The sequence below is a fragment of the Cebus imitator genome, unplaced genomic scaffold (genome assembly GCF_001604975.1).
Source record: "Cebus imitator isolate Cc_AM_T3 unplaced genomic scaffold, Cebus_imitator-1.0 Scaffold231, whole genome shotgun sequence".
NCBI lineage: Eukaryota > Metazoa > Chordata > Mammalia > Primates > Cebidae > Cebus > Cebus imitator.
In genome coordinates this window covers 884,278-901,782 of record NW_016107546.1, presented here as the reverse complement: position 1 = coordinate 901,782, position 17,505 = coordinate 884,278, and the positions used below count along the sequence as shown (strand labels likewise).

Here is a 17,505-nt window from a genome sequence, read left to right as displayed (position 1 = left end):
TATACAGACTTACAGAGATATATATAAATTTTATATATACACTTATATTTATATATGTCCTCCTCTCAGTCACACATTTATATATATATGGGTCTCCCTCTCAATCAGGCATTTATATATATATTAAATATCTGAGAGGATTATTATTATATTATATATACAAATGTCTGATTGAGAGGATTGATTGATTATATATAATATTATATATAATTATATAAATGTCTGATTTATAATATATAATATTATGTATAATTATATAAATGAAAGACATTTATATATATAAATAATAGAGAAGAGGACATATATAAATATAACTTTATATATATAAATTGATATATGTATAAATTTTATATAAAATATTTCTATAAATTTATATATATAAACATATTGTGGTTTTTTATTCAGCTTTAAAGTTCATCATCTATAATTTATTTTGTTAAATAATAGAGCTGATTTTTTAGTTTCTCCTACTAATTCAGACACATGTGCTTGCCTGCTGTTTAAAGCCTAGTAAGAATTGAATGGGGCACTGTTAGAAACTCACGTATGGCACTCCTCCCTTAACTCACACAGCCTTCACAGAAGGACCCCACCCCCTGTATATTAAATTTTTGGCCATCAGATGGAAGCTGACAGCCCCATCTCTGCTGCTGTGGAGTTCCCAGCTCCAATCCACAAAGAAAGCCCCTCCTGGAGACTATCTGCTCCCTCTTTGGGAGAGGCAGTACAAGTTAGAAGCAGGCAGCAGTACCTCTACCCATTGCTGGACGGATACCAATATTGCCAATATTCGTGGGTGAAAAGGCATCCTTCTTCCCCATGTCTCTGAGATAAGCACAGCCTTGACAGCTAAGAGTCAAGAAGGTGTTAGTTGCCTCTGAAGGGGCACTGTAGATTGTTTTTTTCCATTTAGATGCATTGGCATTATAATAAGCTGAAACTACTCCTGGTTTTGTTATAGGTTATTACCTTCATTATCTGCTGCTAGATATATTTACCCATTTAAATGTTATGGTTGTTATTTTAATTAAAAATTGGGCATGTGAGTCCTGGTTCCCTAGGTTTATATTACAATCTTCCTTGGGAATTACCTACATTTTTAAAAATACAATTCTTTAGGCATTCACAATGTTTTATTCATAGATGGAAAAGAAACCGGTGAAACATTTAAAATGCATTCTCAAGAAGCTAGTCAAGATGTAAAGTTGTATTCAGATACAAGTAAATTAATATTTGGGTAATTTGATTCTTTTAGATTGTGGTTTTAAAACACAAGTAATTCCTTCAGAATTTAGAATAAGAAATATGTGTTTTTTTTTTTAAAAAAAAAGCATTACTAATATCCAAGTTATTCTGTTTTAATGGCTTTTCTATTATGAAAAGTTGGACATGCAAGAACATTGAAAAAAATAATACATGATATGTTGTTTTGGTGAAAAAGAATATTGGAAAGACAGGCAGTCTGTCTTTCTGCTCTGCCATCCCTGGCATAGCTACAATAATAATCTGCAAGATGGCTGCTAGAGCTCCAGCCATCATATCAGTGTACATAGAAGGAACATTGGAAACGGAAAGGGAAAGGGAATGGGAAAGGAAAAGGAAAAGGAGAGGAGAGGACAAAAACTGGCACTTCACTTAGCTGAGTCAGCTGAGTGTGAGGAGCACATGTGAACGTGAGTGCACACACGCATGCACGAGTGCGCGCGCCCATGCACACACACATTCTGCTTGCCTCTTACTGGCTGTCCAAGCTATAAGGGAAGTTGAGAGATGCAGTTTTTCAGCTGGGCACATTGCTAACCTTGACAAAGTCAGAGTTCCTGTATGAAGGAAGAGGCGAATGGATATTGGCAGCTTTTAGCACATTTAGCATCTTTGCCTGGCTGTTTCTGCCTCACTGTGCACCCACTCTTATGGGCACAGTAAGATCATGGGTTCTTGATTTTTCTGCTCTGTCTCTCCAGGAACTGTAACTCTGTTGATCCCTGAGAACACTTTCAGACAGGGAGGGCAGCAGGCAACTGCTCTTTGAAGGCCCTGTGGGATTTTTCTGGGCTGGGATCAGTCCGGCTCCAGCTAGAGACCCTGACAGATGGAGCCCTGAGGCAGAGGCTCAGAAGCTTGACTGCAGTTGCAGAATTCAAGGAGTCAGGTGAAACTGCCAAACTCCTGTCTCATTAGAGTAGCAGATGTACAAACATTTACATCACGACGCAGCCTAAGAGCCAGCTCTGGCATGCAAGGACACACTTCAGCACCAAAGAGGACAAGAATCACGTGTAACACTTGAAACACCAGCCTATGCCACCTTTTCCCCGTCCCCTGCAACTTGCCTACCTCTTGTCCTCTTACCGTCCCTTGTAATTGGAAGTAATTCATCATGTTTTTTGACTCATTCCCTAGATGCTTGTGTTTTCACTTGACTCCTGGAATCCTCTGCCCCCTACATTTCTTCCCTGGTTTTGACTCCTGCCTGCATGACTTTCTTCTTGTGCCTTTCACTTTCATTCTGCTGCACTGGCTTTAAGTCACTTCTCAGAGAGTTTGTGGTTCTGTGATTCCTGACTTCACATTTCCTCTCTGAAGTCTTAGTTCTCCCTCCTTCCAATGTGTGCTGCAGTGACATGAAAATAATACTTTCTTGGGTCAGATATTATCAATCATATTTTATTGCAAATAGTATTGTCCACTAAAATTATTCATGGCATTAATTTATCAGCTTATTTTACTTTTGTCCCAACAGAAGACTCAATAGAAGAGGTAACTGCAGATCATCCAGAGGTTGTGTCCATGATTGAGAAGACTATAAAAATGTCACAGGATATGAACTTTGAGCAGCCATATGAAAAGTATGCTGAAATCTTACAGGAAGTCCTTAGAGAGGTAAAAAATCTAGCTGGGTAATTCTTTTCAGTGACTTAACTATAACTGAGAAAATGTTAAGACTTTAAAATAATTATAAACATACTAGATTATGGTGTTGAAATTTGTAGCCATCAAATTCATGTACATTGTGTAGTCAGCATTGCTAAGTGCAAAGTACCCCAGTGAACAACTACTGATGCTCTTTAGTAAATTTTCAAATATAAACAAAATTATGTAATATAATTTTATGCCTTTGAAATTAATTCTTAATTAAATTTTATTGTCTTTGATTCCGTTCAGTTAGTTAAAAGATGATGCATATTGGTATTAGGTACCAAAGTTATATGTTTCAAATATGAACTAATTAGTTATAAGCCAAGACAATTTTTGCTTGATTGTTAATTAATTTCATCCAAACTGCTTGAACATGTGTTCATAGGGGAGATGAGTGGACACACGTATGCTGTTCTAGTCTAAGGGGTGAAAAAAAAGCCTCAAATGCTATGTCCAACAATGCCAGATCAGAAGGCTTATTGTTCATTTATAAAGAACAAGCTATTCCTGTGGGTCTGTTTTATACAAAGATCTTAAGTAAACATTCAGAGCAAAAGTCAAAAGCAGAGCTAATCTTTTATGACCAAATGAACTCTGTATGTCTCTGTGATTTAACTTAAAATTACTATGTGAAAAAAATATATACGATGTTAGAGTATGGAACCTCTTTGTAACACATTGGGTGATTTCCTCAAGCCCCCGGCTCTACCAGCCTCTCTGACTCTCGAGTTTTCAAGGCTTCCTTTGAGCTTCCCATACAGACCTTTCGTTTTCTGCATATGTCTTCAGGTTGTTCTATCATCCGTTTAGTCCTTCAGAAACATTATGAGCACCTACTATCTGCCCTGTACTGTGTTAGATACCAGGAATCTGAAGATGAATTAAATACAGCCCTTTCCTTTAAGGAGATATCTGTAAGGTGGAGAAGACTGAACTGACATGTAAATCAATAACTGAGTTATCATGTGCTAGTGGCAAATAGATGTGTATGAGGGGTAGGAATTCCGTGAGAGTCAGATCCATCATTTTGCCTGGGAGGTAAGAGAAACCATCCCAGAGGAGATTTGCCAGTGAGGGACATGTTTGGGACTGGAATTTCCATCCTTGCCGTTGAGTGAAATTTTTCTCTATTCCCTTCATAGTCTATTCTGGAGGATATAAATCTACAGGGAGTCCTACACCTCTCATATAGGAATATATACAGCATTAAATGGTAAACTATAGCTCTGGGACTGTAGTTTAAATCGTATGAGATTTTAACACCCAAGCTCATATCAGATTGCCATTTCTCAAGAGACCAGAGACCTCTGCAGAAGACAGTTTGACCCGACATCAATTCTACGATCTCTCTGATTAGGAGAACTGTTTTACATAAGCAGCTAGAGATATGCTCCTTTGAGATGGGCCTGTTCAAGTCATATGCCCATGTTGTTTTGGGGTTTTGTTTTTGTTTTTTAAATTGGATTGTCTCTTTTTTGATTCATGTTTTGTTTATGTACTCTGAATATGAGTTCTTTATTGGATATTTTGCAATTATCTTTACAAATATCTTCTATCTTGAATAGTAGGAGTTAATTTTAATGAAATCAAATTTATTGACTTTTTCTTTCACAGTTAGTGCTTTTCATGTTTTGTTTCAGGAATGTTTGCCTACCCAAAATCAGGAAGATATTTTCCTAGGTTTTCTTCTGGAAACCTTGCTTTATCTTCATATTTGAATCTAAGGTCCATTTGAAACTAATTTTTATGTATCTGAAAAATATCCAAATGGTCAATATACATATAAAAAGCTACTCAACATCCCTAATCATTGACCACAATGTGGTCAAGATTTTGTTGTTTTTTTTTAATATAGATAACTAGTTGCTTTAATGCCATCTTATTGAAAAGACCATCCTTTCCCCACTATCATATATCAAGTGGATATATATGTGTAGTGCATTTATAGACTCTTTGTTCTGTTCCTTTAGTCTGTTTGTCTATGCCAGAGCCACATGTCTTAACTACTGTAGCTTTTTTTTTTCCTTTTAAGCCAGAGTGTCACTCTGTCACCCAGGTTGGAGTGCAGTGGCATGATCTCGGCTCACTGCAACCTCCGCCTCCTGGGTTCAAGCAATTCTCTTGCCTCAGGCTCCCAATTACCTGGGACTGCAGGTGTGTGCCTCCATACCTGGCTAATTTTTTGTATTTTTTGTTAGTAGAGATGGAGTTTCACCGTGTTGTCCAGAGTGGTCTAGAACTCCTGACCTCAAGTAATCCACTTGCCTTGGCCTCCCAAAGTGCTGGGTTTACAGGCATGAGCCACCATGCCTGGCCCCACTGTAGCTTTATAATAAATCATGAGATATGAGAGAGTGAATTCTTCGACACCCCTATTTCTCCTGTCACTGCATCCTTCTCTGTGTCATATATTATGTTTTCTTCTGCTTGCTTCTTTAAGATTATCTTAGCTATTATAGGTCCTTTTTACTTCTGCATAAATTTTGGAATCAGCTACTCAATTTACACACACACACACACACACACACACACACACACACACACACCTCTGCTGGGATTTTGATCGGGTTGCATTGTAACTATTAGATAAATTTGGTTAAGACTACCATCTTTACAATATTGAGTCTTATAATCCATGAAGATAAAATATCTGTACAGTCATCGTTCAGTATCCTCAGTGGATACCCTCAGTGGGTTATTTCCAGGACCCCCACAGATACCCAAATCCATGAATGTTCAAGTTCCTTGTATACAGTGGCATGGTATTTGCATATAATCTATGCACATCCTTCCATATACTTTAAATCATCTTTAGATTACTTATAATACCTAATACAATGTAAGTGGTATGTAAATAGTTTATACTGTATTGTTAGGGAAAATTGACAAGAAAAACAAATCTGCACATGTTTAGTACAGACATGACCGTCCTTTTTTTCCCAAATATTTTATATCCATGGTTGGTTGAATACACAGATGCAGAGCCCATGGATAAAGAAGACTGACTATAATTAACTTTGGTCTTCTTGAATTTTTGCCAGCATTGTTCTGTAATTTTCCAGGTAGAGGTCTTTAACATCTCTCATTAGGTTTATTTTTAGATATTTGATGTAATTTGATGCTAATATAAATGATATTAGTGTTTTATTTTCTAATTGTTGCTACAATCATTTTTTATCCCATTTTAAAAATTGTGCCACACGTTAAATTCTGGTTTTTGTCTGAAGCTCACAGCCCATGTGTAGAATAGATATGACTAATGCACTTGGACCTACTGTGTGATCCAGTCCAGGGAAAGCAAATAGATTATATTTTGCTTGCAAATTGATCAATTAAGCATTTATAAACAATTTTTTGAATTATAGTTTAACAATATTTTAAAGCCTTAAAAATACAGAAATAAAGATAGATATCATTTCTACCAAAGGAAAAGTCACTCCCTTGCCATGGAGAATCCACAGAAATTATTTTGTTCATACCAAACCATTTGCACTTCTCCCTGTTCTCTGCATTGACCAGCTACAGAGCACACAAAGGAAGCAGAGGCAGAGGGACATGGGACCTTATTCTGCAGAAGCTATGTTCTCTGCTTCTGCTGCTCTGAGCACTTTTGTTGAGTAAAGCTGTTACACTCACTATATGAAAGGTACTTTCCCAGTACCTAACAGAAAAACAGTAGCAACCTCTAGGGAGATGGACCTTTTGTGTCAAACATGCCACTCTGTGTTTTCCAGCTGAAGCTCATGACCTGTTATCCAACTGTAGGGAACCAGCCCCCACATCACCCATGGGTACCCCGAGTTTGATGGTGACAAAGGATTAAGAAAAAGACAGATTAAGAGTGAAATTGGGGCCAGGGGGCTATCGCTCATTACTGGAGACAGTGAAGGCCCCAAGCTCTGATCTCTCACAATGTTTATTGGTTACTATCACTTTGATCTGTAGGACAGGGGTGGAGTGATGGTGGGAAGAGGGTGACGTGATGGTGGAGTGAATCAGTGAGCTGAAACTGAATCAGTGAGCCGGAACTGCATTCTAAACATTGTAAACAGTGGCAGTTTGGGAGTTTCACAGAACAAGAACATGTGGTTATCTTTAGCCTATTATCTATGTGTAGCTGGTAGAACGCAGGCCTTACAAGTAGCTTAACAGTCTGGTTACATCTTAGTGCTACAAAGGGGTTTTATGTCCTTGAGCACAATGTTTATGGTAACAGAGCCTAGGTCACCCTGCACCGGAACATGAGGCATGGAGAAGTTTGCCTCCCCAGAGGCCTCCTGCAGTTTGCTGTGGTTTGTTTTTCCCAGTTTATATGTTACTCACAACCAATTTATGTAGGCACTCTGTAAGTCCTTCCTCCTTTGCTGCTTCTCCCAACATCCAACTGCACATTTAACCACAGCCTGTTTCTCTTATCTCTGCACCCTTCCATGTCATTAACATAGTTTGCTCTCCTTCTCTGTCTACATGGTTTCCTTCTAACATCTGTACCTATCTGTTCTTGTTCATTTCTGCCTTTGTATCTGTGTACTTGGCACTGTCGTTACGTCTTTCTGTGCCTTCCACATCTCTCTGGGTCATATTATATTTCCTCTGCTTCCCCCTGTATCAGTTTCCTATCTATTTATCTGTCTACCTATCTATCTGCCCACCTATCTATTCACAAGTGATAAACATAAAGTAAACATAAAATAGTATAGAGTAAGGTAATCCAGAAATGGTATATTTAAATGCAGAAAAAGTAAATATTTTAAGTTAAAATCACAAATCAATGGAAAATCTAATATCTAATATAAAAGCAAGCAAAGGATGTAAGCAGATTTTATCAAAGGAGAAATACAAATGGTTCATTGAAAATTTTTAGGCACTGGTTTCTTAAGTTGCCCACTTCGCCCTCTTCCAAGTTGTACTTTCCTTTCCCCTCTTTCCTTACTGTTCTAAAGCTTTTTAATAAACTTCCACTTCTGCTCTGAAACTTGCTTCAGTCTCTTCTGCCTTATGCCACCCAGTTGAATTATTTCTTCTAAGGAGGCAAGAATTGAGGTTGCAATAAAAAAAAATTAAGAAAAATTTCAATGATTATTTCAAAAAAATTAAAACAATGAGATACAATTTCTCATCTAATTGGCAAAGTTTTTTCACAATCAGTACTAGTGAGGCTGTATTAATAGAGTCACTTTCAAACACTGTTAGGCAGTGTGAAAATTGATACAGATGCTTTTGGCAGCAATGTGGCAGTGTGTATGAAAAGACTTGAAAATGTTTATTCTTTTATGCCCTTTGACCTGAAATCATGTCAGGAATCTAATCTGAAGAAATGTGTAATATTTGGCCAAAGATTTACAGATGTTATATATAAAAAAAAAAGTTAGTAAAATAAAGATTTTACATATAAAGATTTTCATAACAATGCTATAATAAAACTACAAATGACATAAATATTTAACAGTGAGGAGTGATTAAACAAATTAAGATTTATTTGTTTGATAAAATACTATAAAATCATTAAATTTTATTTCAAAAAAAGCTGAAGGAAGAACTAAAAATAGAACTACAATACGATCTAGCAATCCCACTGTTGAGTATCTACCCAAAGGAAAAGAAATCATTATGTCAAAGAGATACCTATACTCATATGTTTATCACAGCTCTATTCAGAATCCTGACTGGGAGACACCTCACAGCAGGTTCTGACAAGCACTTCATACAGGAGAGCTCTGGCTGGCATCTGGCGGGTGCCCTTCTGGGATGAAGCTACCAGAGGAAGGAACAGGCAGCAATCTTTGCTGTTCTGCAGCAAAACTACATGGAAACTGAACAACCTGCTCCCCATTGACTACTGGATAAATAATGAAATAAAGGCAGAAATAAAGATTTTCTTCAAAACCAATGAGAATGAAGACACAACATACCAGAATCTCTGGGACGCATTTAAAGCAGTGTCTAGAGGGAAATTTATAGCACTGAATGGCCACAAGAGAAACAAGGAAAGATCTAAAATCAACACCCTAATGTCACAATTAAAAGAACTAAAGAAGCAAGGTCAAACAAATTCAAAAGCTACCAGAAGACAAGAAAGAACTAAAATCAGAGCAGAACTGAAGGAGATAGAGATACAAAAAAAACTTTCAAAAAATCAGTGAATTCAGGAGCTAGATTATTGAAAAGATCAACAAAATAAACAGCTAGCCAGACTAATAAAGAAGAAAAGAGAGAAGAATCAAACAGATGCAATAAAAAATGATAAAGGAAATGTCACCATCAATCCCACAGAAATACAAACTACCATCAGAATATACTATAAACACCTCCATGCAAATAAGACAGTAAATCTAGAAGAAATGGATAAATTCCTGGACACTTACACCCTCCCCAGACTAAACCAGGAAGAAGTCAAATCCCTGGATAGGCCAATAACAAGGTCTGAAATTTAGGCAGCAATTAATAGCCTACCAACCCAAAAAACTCCAGGATCAGACAAGTTCACAGCCAGATTCTACCAGAGGTCCAAAGAAGAGCTGGTACTATTCTTTCTAAAACTATTCCAAACAAGATAAAAAGAGGGACTCCTCCCTTACTCATTTTATGAAGACAGCATCATCCTGATACCAAAACCTGGCAGAGATACAACTAAAAAAAAGGAAATTTCAGGCCAATATCCACGATGAACATTGATACTAAAATCCTCAATAAAATACTGGGAAACTGAATCCAACAGCACATCAAAAAGTTTATCCGTCACAATCAAGTTGGCTTCATCCCTGGGATGCAGGGCTGGTTCAACACACGCTAATCAGTAAATGTAATCCATCACATAAACGGAACCAAAGACAAAAACTACATGATTATCTCAATAGATAAAAGAAGGCTTTTGACAAAGTTCAACAACACTTTACGCTAAAAACTCTCAACAAACTAGATATTGATGGAATGTATCTCAAAATAACAAGAACTGTTTATGACAAACCCACAGTCAATAACATACTGAATGGGAAAAACTGGAAGCATTCCCTCTGAAAACCAGCACAAGACATGGATGCCCTCTCTCACCACTCCTATTCACCATAGTACTGAAAGTTCTGGCCAGGGCAATCAGGCATAAAAACTAAATATAGGGTATTCACTTAGGAAAAGAAGAAGTCAATTTTTTTTCTATTTAGAGACTACATGATTGTGTATCTAGAAGAGCCAATCATCTCAGCCCAAAATCTCCTTCAGCCGATAAGCAATTTCAGCAAAGTCTCAGGATACAAAATCCATGTGCAAAAATCACTATCATTCCTATAGACCAATTTCAGACAAACAGTGAGCCAAATCATGAGTGAACTCCCATTCACAATTGCTACAAAGAGAATAAAATGGCTAGGAATACAACGAACAAGGGATGTGAAGGACCTCTTCAAGAAGAACTACAAACCACTGCTCAAGGAAATGAGAGAACACAAACAGATGGAAAAACATTCCATGCTCATGGTTAGGAAGAATCAATATCATGAAAATGGCCATACTGCCCAAAGTAATTTATAGATTCAATGCTGTCCCCATCAAGCTACCCTTGACTTTCTTCACACAATTGGAAAAAAAAAACTGAAATTTTATATGGAAGCAAAAAAGAGCCTGCATAGCCAAGGGAATCCAAAAACCAAAACAACAACACTGGAGGCATCACACTTCCTGACTTCAAAGTATACTTCAAGGCTATGGTTATCAAAACAGCATGGTACTGGGACTAAAATAGAGATGTAGACCAATGGAACAGAACAGAGGCCTCAGAAATAATGCCACACAATTACAACCATTTGATTTTTGACAAACCTGATAAAAACAAGCAATGGGGAAAGGATTATCTATTCAGTAAATGGTATTGGGAAAACTGGCTAGCCATATGCAGAAAGCTGAAACGGAATCCCTTCCTTACATCTTATACAAAAATTAACTCAAGATGGATTAAAGATTTAAACATAAGACTTAACACCATAAAAACCCTAGAAGAAACCCTAGGTAATACCATTCGGGACATAGGCATGGGCAAGGACTTCATGACTAAAACACCAAAAGCAATAGCAACAAAAGCCAAAATAGACAAATGGGGTCTAATTAAACTAAAGAGCTTCTGCACAGCAAAAGAAAGTATTGTTAGAGTGAACTGGCAACCAACACAATGGGGAAATTTTTTTGCAATTTCCCCATCTGACAAAGAGCTAATATCCAGAATCTACAAAGAACTTAAATTTACAAGGAAAAAAACAAACAACCTCAACAAAAAGTGGGCAAAGGATGTGAACAGACACTTCTCAAAAGAAGATATTTATGCAGCCAACAAACATGAAAAAAGGCTCATCATCACTGGTCATTAGAGAAATGCAAATCAAAACTACATTGTGATACCATCTCACACCAGTTAGAATGGAGATCATTAAAAAATCAGGAGACAACAGATGCTGGAGAGGATGTGGAGAAATAGGAATGCTTTTACACTGTTGGTGGGAGTGTAAATTAGTGCAACCATTGTGAAAGACAGTGTGGCAATTCCTCAAGGATCTAAACTAGAAATACCATTTGACCCAGCAATCCCATTACTGGGTATATACCCAAAGGATTATAAATCATTCTATTATAAAGACACATGCACACGTATGTTTACTGCAGCACTGCTCACAATAGCAAAGACTTGGAACCAACCCAAATGCCCATCAATGATAGACTGGATAAAGAAAATGTGGCATATATACACCATGGAATACTATGCAGTCATAGAATGAGTTCATGCCCTTTGCAGAGACATGGATAAAGCTGGAAACTATCATTCTCAGCAAACTGACACAAGAAGAGAAAACCAAACACCACATGTTCTCACTCATAAGTGGGTGTTGAACAATGAGAACACATGGACACAGGCAGGGGAACATTACTCTCTGGGGCTTGTTGGGGTGTTGGGGAATAAGGGGAGGGATAGCAGTGGTTGGGGGATGGGGAAGGATAGCATTATGAGAAATGCCTAATGTAGATGATGGGGTGATGGGTGCAGCAAACCACCATGGCACATGTATACCTATGTAACAAACCTGCACTTTCTGCATATATACCCCAGAACTTAAAGTATAATAATTTTTAAAAACCACATGAAAGTATTAAACTCTTTGCAAGTATTAGACCTCTTTGCAGGTCTGAAAATGCAATTACAAGATCAAGACTGCAAAGCAAGTAGGTAATAACATTATGGCAAGAAGAAAGCCTTACATGTCAATGCTAACATTAAACATAAATGGGCTAAATGCTCCACTTAAAAGATATTGCCTGGTGGAATGGATTTTTTAAAAAATTCCACTCAGGTGTGGTGGCTTACACCTGTAATCCGAGCACTTTGGGAGGCGAAGGCAGGCAGCTCACTTGAGGTCAGGAGTTCAAGACCAGCCTGGCCAACATGGTGAAACCCCGTCCCCATCTCTACTAAAAATACAAAAATTAGCTGAGCTTGATGGTGAGTGCTTGTAATCCCACCTGCTCGGGAGGCTGAGGCAGGAGAATTGCTTGATCCTGGGAGGCAGAGGTTGCAGTGAGCCGAAATTGTGCCATTGCACTCCAGCCTGGGCAAAGAAGTGAGACTCCGTCTCAATAACAACAAAAAAAATTCAACCATGTGCTACATATAAGAAACCCACCTAACTGGTAAAGACATTTACAGAGTCAAAGTAAAGGGATGGAAAAACATATTCCACAAAATGGAAACCAAAAGTTAACAGGAGTAGCTATATTTACATCAGATAAAACAGACATTAAATCAACAGTAGATTTTTTAAAAAGACAAAGAAGATCATTATATCATCATAAAAGGTTCAATTTCACAAGAAAAGATGCCAATTCTAAATATACATGCATCCAACACCACAGCACCAAGATTCATAGAACAAACACAACTAGACCTAAGAAAAGAGATAGACAGCAGTGCAATCATAGTAGGGGACTTCCATACTCCACTGACAGCTCTAAACAGGACATTAAGGCAGAAAATCAACAAAGAAACTCTAGACTTAAATTGGATTCTAGACCAAATGAATCTAACAGACATTTACAGAACAGTCTACCCTACACCTGCAGAATATTCATTATTCTCATCTACCCATGGAACATTCTCAAATGCCCATATGCAAGGCCACAAGGCAAGTCTCAAAAAAATTTTAAAAATTGAAATCCTATCAAGTACCTTCTTGGACCAAAGTGTAATAAAACCAGAAATCAATATCAAAAGGCACCCTCAAAACCATACAAATGTATGGAAATTAAATAATCTGCTCCTGAATGATTGTTGGATCAAAGATGAAATTAAGGCAGAAACTTTTTAAAGTTTTGAAACAGTTAAAATAAACACAACATATCAAATGTGATTGAGGTACAGCAAAAACAGTGCTAAGAGGCAATTTTATAGTGTTAAGCGCCTACATCAAAAAGATAGGAAGATCTCAAATTAACAAATCTAACATCGTATCTCAAAGAACTAGAAAAGCAAGAGCAAACCACATCAAAAGCTAGCAGAACTAAATGAAATTGAGACCAAAAAATATTACAAAGGATTAATTAAAAGTTTGCTCTTTGAAAAAATAAACAAAACTGATAGCTAGGTAATCAAGTGAAAAAGAACATTCAAATAAGCAAAATCAGAAATAATTAGGGTGTCGTTACAACTGATGCAACAGAAATACGAAAGATCACTAGGGACTACTATCAGCATCTCTATGCATACAATCTGGAAAACCTAGAGGAAATGGATAAGTTCTTAGAAATATACAACCTCCCAAGATGAACCAGAAGAAATAGGAACAGACCAACAAAGAGTAGTGAAATTGAATCAGTAATTAAAAATCTTTCAACAACAACAACAGCAACAAAGCCCAGGGTCAGATAGATTTACAGCCAAATTCTGACAGATGTAAAAGGAAGAACTGCTACCAATCCTACTAAAACTGCTCCAAAACATCAAGGAGGAGGGAATCCTCCATAACTCATTCTATAAAGCCAGCATCACTCTGTTACCAAAGCCAGACAATGACACAACAAAAAACGCTATAGACCATTATTCCTAATAAACATAGATGCAAATTTCCTCAATAAAATACTAACAAACGAGAGTCAACAACATATACAGAAAGAAAATCAGCACAATCAAGTGAATTTTATCCCAGGAATGTGAGGTTGATTGAACATAAACAAATCAATAAATGTGATTCACCACTTAAATGGAATTAAAAACAAAAAGTTATGTGATAATATCAATAGGTGCAGGAATAGCATTCAATAAAATCCAGCATCACTTCATAATAAAACCCTTACCAAACTAGGCATAGAGAGAACATACCTCAAAATAATAAAAGCCATATATAACAAGCCCACTGCCACCATTATACTGAATGAGGAAAAGTTAAAAGTATTCCTCCTAATAACTGGAACAAGACAAGGATACCCAGTTTCACCACTCCTGTTCAACATAGTCCTAGAAATCCTAGCTATAGCAATCAGGTGAGAGAATGAAATAAAAGTCATCCAAATTGGAAATGAGGAAGTCAAATGATCTCTGCTGATGATATGTTTCTATACATAGAAAAACCCTAAAGACTCCTTCAAAAGACTCCTAGATTTGATAAATGACTTCAGTAAAGTTCCAGGATACAAAATCAACCAAGAACTCAATCCCATTTATAATGGCTATGAGAATAACAAAATACCCAGGAATACATTTAACCAAGGAGGTGAAAGATCTCTGCACGGGGAACTACAAAATACTGATGAAAGAAACCATATGTAACACAAATAAATGGAAAAACATACCATGTTCATGTATCAGAAGAATAAATATTGTTGAAATGACTAAGCTACCCAAAGCAATCTACAGATTTAATGCAATTCCTATAAAAATTGCCGATGTCATTCTTCACAGAATTAGAAAAAATAATAATGAAATTTATACAGAACAATAAAAAGAACCCAAATAGCCAAAGCAAACTTAAGCAAAAAGAATAAAGCTGAAAAAGCAATAAAGCCAAAGCAAACTTAAGCAAAAAGAATAAAGCTTAAAAAGCAATAAAGTCAAAGCAAACTTAAGCAAAAAGAATAAATTGCCAGACTTCAAATTACACTACAAGGCTGTAGTAGCCAAAACATCATGGTACTGGTATTTTTAAAAGACACTTAGATTGATGGAAAAGAATAGAGAACCCAGAACTAAAGCCACATGCCTACAACCAAGTGATCTTTGACAAAGCCAGCTAAAATATACACTGTAGAAAGGACGCACCATTCAATAAATGGTGCTGGGAAAATTGGAGAGCCATATGCAGAATGATGAAACTGGACACCTATCTCTCACCACATACAAAATTAAGATGGGTTAAAAACTTAAATGTAAGAACTCAGACTATAAAAATCCTAGAAAAGAACCTAGGAAAATCTCCTGTGTACATTAGTATAGGCAAAGCATGTATAACTAAGTCCTCAAAAGGAAATACAGCAAAAACAAAAATAGACAAATGGGATGTAATTAAATGAAACGTTTCTGAAGAAATAATCACCAGAGTAAACAGAGGACCTACCTAATAGAAGAAAATATTTGCAAACAATGCATCTGACAAAGGGCTAATATTCAGAATCTACCAGGGGCTCAAACAACTCAACAAGAGAAAAACAACCCCATTAAAAAGTGGGCAAAGGACATGAACAGACATTTCTGAAAAGAAGACATGCAAGCAGTCAACAAACATATGAAGAAAGTGCTCAGCATCACAATCATCAGAGAAATGCACATTAAAACCACAATGAGATAGTATTTTACATCAGTCACAATAGCTATTATTAAAAAGTCGAAAAACAACAGATGTTGACAAGGATGCAAAGAAAAGGAAATGATTTATACACTGTTAATGGGAATGTAAATTAGTACAACCTTTATGAAAATAGTATAGATATTTTCAAAGAACTAAAAATGAGACTACTGTTCAACCCAGCAATACCACTATTGGGTATCTGCTCAAAAGAAAAGAAGTCTTTTATCAAAAAGACACCTGCACTAGTATACTTATCGCAGCACTATTAACAATTGACAATTAACAATAACACTTAGGTTGATTCCAACCTAAGTGTTCATTAGTGAAGAACAAAATCCAGCAGAAACATGGCTGGAACTGGAGGACATTATCTTAAGTGAAAGAACTCAGACACAGAAAGACAAATACAGCGTGGTGGGAGCGAAACAATCTTTACACATAGAAGCAAAATATGGAATGATGGATAACAGTGTATCAGAGGGGTGGGGAAGCAGTGGGTGATGGAAGCTTGCTTGACTGATACAATGTGCCTTACTCTGGTGATGGATGTACTGAAAGCCCTGAGTTCACCACAGTGCAATAGATCAATGCTGCAAAATTGCACTTGTAACCCATGAATATACACAAAAAATAAAGAAAGTCGAATGAGGTGGAGAAATTATGAGTTATATCTCAATGTTGTTTTCTTTCAAACAACAATTGAAACACTAAAACATTGTTTGAAAATTTGTTTCAAAAATACAATTTAAAATTTGAATGGTTAAATTTTTATTAACCATTTATTTGTCTTCTTCATAGCTTTTCTTTTTCCCAAATTCTCTTATGTTAAGCATCTCAATGTGCTTAAAATTCTTTTTTAAAAGACTGTTCATTCAGATAAAAATTCAAAAAGCAAGCTGGACATAGTGGTGCAAGTCTGTAGTCCCAGCTACTCAGGAGGCTGAAGTGGGAGAATCACTTCAGCCCAGGAGTTCTAGACCAGCTTGGGCAACATAGCAAGACCTCATCTAAAAAGCAACTGAGTACAGTAGCTCATGCCTGTAATGCCAGCACTTTTGAGAGGCTGAGGTGGGCAGATCGCTTTNAAAAAAAAAAAAAAAAAAAAAAAAAAAAAAAAAAAAAAAAAAAAAAAAAAAAAAAAAAAAAAAAAAAAAAAAAAGTAGATAATTTTAAATTCTGCATAGGCCTGTCAAGAGGGTAATATTGGCCCTCTTGACATCTCTTCCCCTTTGACTTCTAATATTTTGTGATTACCTAGTGGCACACAAACTTGTTTAAAACTCTCAGAATTGGTGTTTTCAGAGATACACATTACTAATTTCCAAATATGTGTTGAAACTATTGCTATTGGAGAGAAAAGGCAAGACAAGAGTTTAGCAGATTTTTCTAAGCACCTGCAAAGTTTGTTTTGTTGTTTTGACTCAGTGCTTCCCACTCTCATTATTAGGAACTATCTCAGTACCTCTCGGCTCGCACACTGAGAAATAAAAGCAAAAGAGAAGTGAAGGGCGTTGTCACTGAAAAGGCCAGCTGGATCAGGAGCTTTCTACTTAGAGTGGCCCAGGCACTGTCATCACCTAGAAGCATGTTAGAAAGGTAGACTCTAGGGCCCCTCTACAGACCTTCTGAATCACAATCTGCACTATGAATAATATATAGCAAAAATATATTATTATATTTATTTCACAAAGGATTTTCTTCCCATTGTTAATTTTATTGTTGTCTCATTAGAGACAGGGTCTCACACTGGTGCAGTGGCACAATAATAGCT

General features: G+C 36.6%; 1 protein-coding gene across 2 annotated transcripts in view; it reads left to right on the top strand.

The window, feature by feature from the left end:
• Window positions 1-17,505, top strand: part of AK9 (adenylate kinase 9) — a 209,229-nt gene that overhangs the window by 76,975 nt on the left and 114,749 nt on the right. Inside the window, exon 16 of one of the 2 annotated variants that reach the window (XM_037727441.1) lies at window positions 2,744-2,883. In XM_037727441.1, coding sequence (XP_037583369.1) covers window positions 2,744-2,883 — 140 coding nt within the window. Of the gene's footprint in view, window positions 1-2,743; window positions 3,052-17,505 lie in introns of those variants that run through there. The other variant, XM_017497427.2, reaches the window with a different exon arrangement.